We start from the raw sequence: 7164 nt of genomic DNA, 5'->3' as shown, positions 1-7164 counted from the left end.
TTTCTTTTCCTGTAAGAAGAATAACAAACGGCGGTACCGACATGAATCTTGTAATGAATGCAAGAGATTATACTACAGGAAATGTCCTGTGCATATCTTTGTAATTGGGCTACGATTCAGGCTTCATGCAGTCTAATGCAGCCCTGTTTTTTCGTGAATAGTTCTCAAGGAGTTGATATTATTATGCAAAATGAGTGAGCTGATGATGTCATAACGTCTAAATTTGCGCCATATCGTGTTCAAAACTATGTCGAATATTCTACTTTTCTATTTTTATACTGTAATACTAAAGATCCTGTGTACAAACTTTCTTGCAAGTTGTTAGGAAAAATACGTCATCAACTCACTCATTTGCATATTTCTATTGACTATTTATGACATTGTTTAATTAAACTTCACAATGTCACAATTTCTCCAAATTTATCAGATTTCGATCAAATGTAGTAGTTAGTAGTGTTTTAAAACATTATTTTTACATCATCATTTTCATAAAGTGGTCGCGAATAGGTTTAACCTTAGTTAAGACAATGTCCCAAACTTAAACCTGTAGGGCATGTTATGCTGTTAATGACAATAATTTAGATTCTGATAGTGCACTCTGACTCTTGCTCCTTTTGCTTTAAAAGCTACTTGTGCACCTTTGAAAACTGAACATAGACAAGATATGATACGTTACTAAGTGGTTACAGCAATTTTTTTAAAGAACAGAGGTTATGAATAAACACACACGCGAGAAATGTATGAACTATAAGAAGTAGAATAGAAAATGAGATAATGAGGTTTTAACGTTCACGTTGAAAGCATCTATAAGAGTAAGAGCTATTTGATTAGACCAATAGAAATTTTCTGGTGGCTGGTAAAGAGTGAAGGCTATCTTGACGGTAAACAGAGGCAAGTCTATGTAATTTTAATGTACGACAAGGATTTGTCATGGTTGACTAGGAAATCTTATCATTTAGTTATATCTTTTGAAAACAATGAATCAATTACCGCATTTTATCACTCTACTCTTTGTAATACTAATTTTTAGCTTTCGCTTTGTTATTTGGCCGGATTATAGACTGTTTTTAATGTTGGTTAATGTTCCGTACCATTATACAGAGAGGCGTTTTCCAAGCGTCGGACGTTGGGAGAAACCCTTCAATTATTCAAAACCGGTATTCCCCCAATGGATATGCAATTCTCGAGTAACGTCACGGAGATAGCGCGACTCAACCAGACTACCAGAATGAATGAAAGATGGACCTGTGCTGTCATTGGCAATTCTGGTGTGCTAATAGACAGTAAGTGCGGCCACCTCATCGACAGCTCCGATCTTGTAATCCGAATGAATATGGCGCTGTTTGGCCGCGAGTTCGCTCCGGACGTCGGTTCGAAAGTCAGTCTGATGACATTGAATTCAGAACAATACAGGAACCTGACGAACTGTACGCAAAACTATGGCGACATCTCTATCGACGGGTTACCAAGCTTGTGTCGGGAACTTCTGACGAGCTTAAGCCGCATGAACGGTAGCATCCTCTGGTACATCGGTAATGTGACCCACAACAATGAACTGAAAACGGTGCTGGCGGCGTTACGCCATCTCTACAATCTCCACTTTGGTTTCGCCTACAGCCCGGCAGAGATCAAGAGTGAAGTGACCAAGTGAGTAGGCCTAGATGGAATGCTGTTTGTACTTTGTTTTCTTTGATTGCATTTTGCACTGCCGTGAATGCAGAAATAGATGAAGATAGTATTTGTCAAGTGCTGGTGGGCTACATGATGATCGCACTGTTTCTGTGTAATTAATTGGAAACGAATCGATATACCTTCTCATTTACTCATGCACCAACAAGAAGGCTGACCATCTAAAATAGTAAAGTTTGTTTGCTCCCATCGCCCACATACTTTGTTTATGTTAATTTTTTTCTTCACTACACTTTCCCCCTACATTACGCAGAAATTCGTTTTCGAAATTCCTTATGAAAAATTTGGATGATTTGATTTGCTTTGATGTCATGTGATTTATTCTCTGTATGACATTTTCTTCACAAGTACATATTCTCTGCATTTTCATAAACATTTAAAATTTGTGTTTACACATTGATATGACTATTTTAACAAGTTTTCGTAATATATATATATATATATATACATATTCACACACGTGTGGCCCAGAAAGAACGAAACACCTATGATCTTTGATTTCAGCAATTTTGTTGTAAATATGTCATTATTCTCCATACTATTGGAAATGCCATTCTTTTCCAAGGTATGGTCAAAAGAAGCAAAAAATTTCTTATTATTCTCTTTATTTTTCTTGACCTTTAATCGCAAATATCTCCATTTGGCAAATATGGACTTATCGGTTTTTGCAAACAAACTCTTCATATATATATATATATATATGTATGCATATATATATATGTATGCATATATATATATACATATATATGCATATATATATATGTATGCATATATATATGCATATATATATATATATGTATGCATATATATATATATATATATATGTATGCATATATATATATATATATATGTGTGTGTATATATATATGCTTATATATATACATTTATATATTATGTTTATGATGTGACATCATATTGCCGAAAAAGTTGAAGCATAACTATAAAAATGTCCAACTCGTGTCTTCAACAATGTCATCAAGACCACCAATATATATCTTGTGTGCGTTGCATGTTTAGTATTCAAAGCTTAACCATGATGTGTAGAGGAAACAGTGTAATCTTGCAAATTATTCAACTGCATCTGTAATCTTACAGGGTTCATTGCTGCACACCTGTATCGTACCAATTTCAAGATATCAGGTAGAGCTGGTTTCACTGTACAGCAAGTTCAAACTTGGCTAAAAGAACTATAATATGCATTCGTTTATCGGCAGAGTAGAGTTGGGTTTAGATTTTACGATTGACGAAAACCTGAAATCTTTCAGCACAAAAATAGGGTAAAACCATCAATTGTTGTTGTTGTTGTTGTTGTTCATTTTTCATCTGTGAAGATGGCTGGATAGCCCATATTCAGCTACACTAAGCTGGTCTTCCATGGGGTCCAGTTGGTTGTGGGGTGGGACCACTTCACCGGGTTAGACACCCTACTCTTTGCGATGAATGGATGAAGCGGGATCTTTTACGTGCATGAGCTGTGACTCTCTCATACACGGGACCTCCATTTTATGTCCTATCCGAGGGACAGAGTGTTTTGCCTCTTGCTAGAGGGGACGGTATGTTTACACACAACATTTGCTCAGTCCAGACTCGGATTCGAAGCCGGGCCGCGTGATCGTGAGGCAGACGCGCTACCGACTGAGCCAACCCACCGCCCTTGTAATCAATGTCCCCCCATTTATTACATGTATCAGAGGAAAATACATAAGAATTTCCATTTTTGGCGGCCATTTTGGCAGCCATCTTGAATGTCTTCAAACTTTCAACGAGTTGCATCATCCAGATTCGGATTCAGCACCCTCGATAGGATAGGGTAGAACCATTAATGTTGTTCTCAGTTTTGAACCATTGAGTAGGAAATACGTGGGCATTTCTGGTTCTGGCGGCCATTTTAAAATCGAAGTACGGTAGAACCATTTATTGCTCTCAATTTCGAACTACTGAAAAAGAAATATGTGGGAATTTCCGGTTTTTGGCAGCCATTTTGGCGGCCATCTTGAATATCTCAAAACCCTCAAAGATGCAAGATTGCATCATCCAGATTCGGATTCAGCACCCCGAATTAGGGTAAAACCACCAAAAGAGATTGGGTGGACGGTAAAACAAGGTTCAACCTCTGGCACCCAGACTATATCTCACCGGGCTTCAAACTAGTCGCGACTGCAGATTTTGCTAGTTGCAGAGATGTCTTCGCTAGCCTACGACTCCAAGACTTCTATTGTAAAATTACAGTGTCTCCGAGCAGTCGCAAGAAATTTTAAGACACAATTTAACAATGTGGCTGACCGATTTTAAAAATTCTCAATCTCAGCTGTCTGACCTGTATGATTATGTTCAGATGAATGAGACCTACAAAGATAAGCAAGCATAATGAAAATCATAAATTGATTTAATCATAAACGGACTTAGCAATATTCTCAGCTTTCATACTTTTATTTATCAATGTGCACTTGATTAAAAGTACGGGCTTTATCCCTTAACCACTCATAAAGTTGCGTCACTGCCAATCATGCTTTTGAATAAACCTCGCTATTTTCCAGCTAAATTTATCACATCAATGAGCTCAACAGGTTGTCTCTTTCACAATGATAACGGACAATGACAACCGCACCGTCCGCCCCACTTTTCACACATTGTGAACGCTACTGGTTCTGGCAAGCCGAATTCTCGCTCGTTTCGGTATCTCTGAGAGTGCAGAATGATCACAATTCGATAATTGCAAGGTTGACAAAAATGGTCTTAAATTCATAACGCATCAACCAAAATTAAAGAACTTGGTGACATTCTATGGAAAAAAAATTATGGCATTTCCAATAGCATGCAGAAGAATGACATATTTGCAACAATATTGCTGAAATTAAAGATCTTAGCTGTTCCGTTCTTTCTGGGCCACCCTGTATAGTGCGAGAGGTCATTCCTGTCCGAACGCACGCGGTGCCTCATTGTGTATAGTATGTAGTGAAAGAAATCAGATTTGAGGCTGACGTTGCTCTCTTTTTCTCCCTTTTAATCGAGCTTTCGGCATGTCATTGCTTTCATGACAAAGTATAATTAGTATATTTCAGAAGTTTGATAGAGAAATAGAATTCATGTTTTCATTTTCTTTTTGTATGATACATAATACTTTTATGCTGATGACATGATTTTAGATTATATTTTTGTGTGTTGTAAATGATTGAGTCGTGTAAAGGCAATATTTCAGAAAATTGGTATTAATATATCACATTACGGTATATAACATTGCAATTATTACATCATGGCACATTATGCCATCTGAAAATTATCGTAATGTGTGCTCTGTTGGTAGATCCTGATGAAGGCCATGAAAGGCCGAAAGCTCGATTAAAAGGGAGAACAAGAAATCAACGTCCTCCTCAAATCGGATTTCTTTTCATATATATATAATATATACGTCCGGGTCAGTTCTGACCCGGAACTGGGTCCGTTGGGGTCACCCACCCTTCCGGGTCAGAAATGACAAGGAATGGGGTCAGATATGACCCCATCCAGAGTCATGAATTGGGTCAGGGTGACCCTATTCCGGGTCTTCATGACCAAACTCCAAGTTGTTTTTGACCCGGAACAGTGTGTGACCCAGTTCTGACCCGGACTTTTTTAGAGTGTATATCAGTAGTATAATCACAAGCGTTACATCTTAATTTGCATACAGAACAATAGACATGCAAGAACATGCACAAAGCTTGACTGTTTGGCAACTAAAACTGAATAACTTTAGTACGCTGTACAATAAAAAAAAAGAAAAGGACGGGGTCCAGCATGATGCTTGAGAAATGACGCATCTTTTGCATCATTGAGGGCATGGGAAATGTTCAAGGTGGCTTCCAATTGGCCGCAAAAAAGCAACAACAAATAAAATACAGAACTTCTCATACAGTCATATCTCTCATCTCCCAGAGAAAACGTCAGTTCAACTTTTTGTCTGGATGAGTAAAACCAACATTTGAGGCATGATTAATATCATTTGGATAACATAGCGTTCATCATTGGGGTAGGTGTGTTGCATATCATTTAGGATGATTTGACGAATTCGCTCGACTGATATGTAAAACAACAACGACAACAAATCAAATTGGTTTGACATTGCTTTATTCTTTGGTTCAACGTCCAGTATATAATCTAATGTAATAGAGTTTCAGATTTTTTTTTTGCAGCAATCTTAGATATTCCAAAACTTGTAAGGGTGCAAGAGGTTTAGCACCGAAAAAGGTAAAATGATAATGTATAATAATGACACACACACACACACAAACACACACACGTGTACACACAGTGCCCGGACGCGTTTTTTTTTAAGACGGCACAGATTGGGGCATGGCGCGTGTTAAACCTATGGGAAAAACGTTGGGTTAGGGTTTTTTGGTTATAGTTATGGTTAGGGTTAGGGTTAGGGTTATGGTTAGGGTTAGGGTTTGATGGTTAGGGTTAGGATTAGGATTAGGGTTAGGTTTAGGGATAGGGTCCCCGATAGATTTTTAGCTTCCCCAATCTGTGCCGTCTAAAAAAAACACGCTGCCCGGACAATGCACCCGTACTACATGTTACATTCTCTCTCTTATACATGGAATAATCATTCTCCTTCTGATGTTATATACCATTTCTTCATTTGCAGAGTTCTGAAGTTGAGAGCTCCAAGTAGCGGTCTAGCGGTTTACGCAGCAGTCACTCACTTCTGTTCTCGAATTCAGCTCTTCGGATTTTTTCCGTTCTACAAAGATCCGACGAATCGCACTCTGTCCACGCATTACTTCGAAGACGTCAAGATGAACTACACAACCAACAGACACAATATGACAGATGAATTCAGAGTCCTCCTCAAATTGGACGAGAAGGGCGCCCTCCGAATCGTTAACGACTGCAGCGGGAAATGGAATAACGACTTACTGAGGGCAAAGTTCAAGGGTTACAAGCATTTGAAAGGTGACGAGTTGGGTGATTCAGATGTTTCTTTTTGATATTTCGAAATGAAATTCAAGGACGTCTCGAAGAATGTTATTTCTTGCTGGGACCGAGTAGAAAGTGGTTTGTATCTATAAGATTATTACATTATTTGTATATATTACATCTATACATCTATGCATTATATTGAATGTTTTGCCCTTCCAAATTGTTTAAAAGTTGTGCTATGTATCTATAAACTTCAAAACTGAAATAAGCTATTTTTTAAACTCCGTCTCAGGAAGTGAACTAAAATGTGTTTTATATCAATGCCATGTCATTCAAAATTGTTTACAAATTGAATTAATCAAGTCATCACATTGTTTTATGTATTTCCTTTTATTGATGGAAAACATCATCGAACTTAATTGAATTGAAAATAAATCCGTGTTTTGGTCTTGGTATTTTTGAAAATGATGTGAAGTAGGACAGAGAGATTGTTAACTATTCAAACCTCGAAAGGTGTTAGGTTATTAATATCTGATATCTCCATTCAAAATGCAGAATACTGGCAGGGTACTG

The 7164-nt window shown here is 37.7% G+C and overlaps 1 protein-coding gene across 1 annotated transcript; it reads left to right on the top strand.

Annotated features, from left to right (window-relative positions):
• The first annotated feature begins 1008 nt into the window (after positions 1-1008).
• Positions 1009-6773, top strand: LOC139727259 (alpha-2,8-sialyltransferase 8B-like). The gene is made up of 2 exons (XM_071638215.1): positions 1009-1647; positions 6317-6773. Exons 1-2 carry the CDS (start codon positions 1169-1171, stop codon positions 6657-6659), a joined length of 822 nt encoding a protein of 273 aa, XP_071494316.1. The 5' UTR covers positions 1009-1168; the 3' UTR covers positions 6660-6773.
• The last annotated feature ends 391 nt before the right edge of the window (positions 6774-7164 follow it).

The sequence above is a fragment of the Diadema antillarum genome, unplaced genomic scaffold, assembly GCF_040938485.1.
Source record: "Diadema antillarum isolate AM-2024a unplaced genomic scaffold, OU_Dant_1.0 seq00000124_RagTag, whole genome shotgun sequence".
NCBI classification, from domain to species: domain Eukaryota; kingdom Metazoa; phylum Echinodermata; class Echinoidea; order Diadematoida; family Diadematidae; genus Diadema; species Diadema antillarum.
This window is presented reverse-complemented; position numbering and strand designations above follow the sequence as displayed.

What these genes read in the sequence shown, in the direction of transcription:
- LOC139727259 (XM_071638215.1), top strand. Translation starts at nt 1,169, where the DNA reads ATGGATATGCAATTCTCGAGTAACGTCACGGAGATAGCGCGACTCAAC. An exon ending in ATCAAGAGTGAAGTGACCAA is followed by an intron (nt 1,648 to 6,316) that starts GTGAGTAGGCCT and finishes CTTCATTTGCAG; the next exon opens with AGTTCTGAAGTTGAGAGCTC.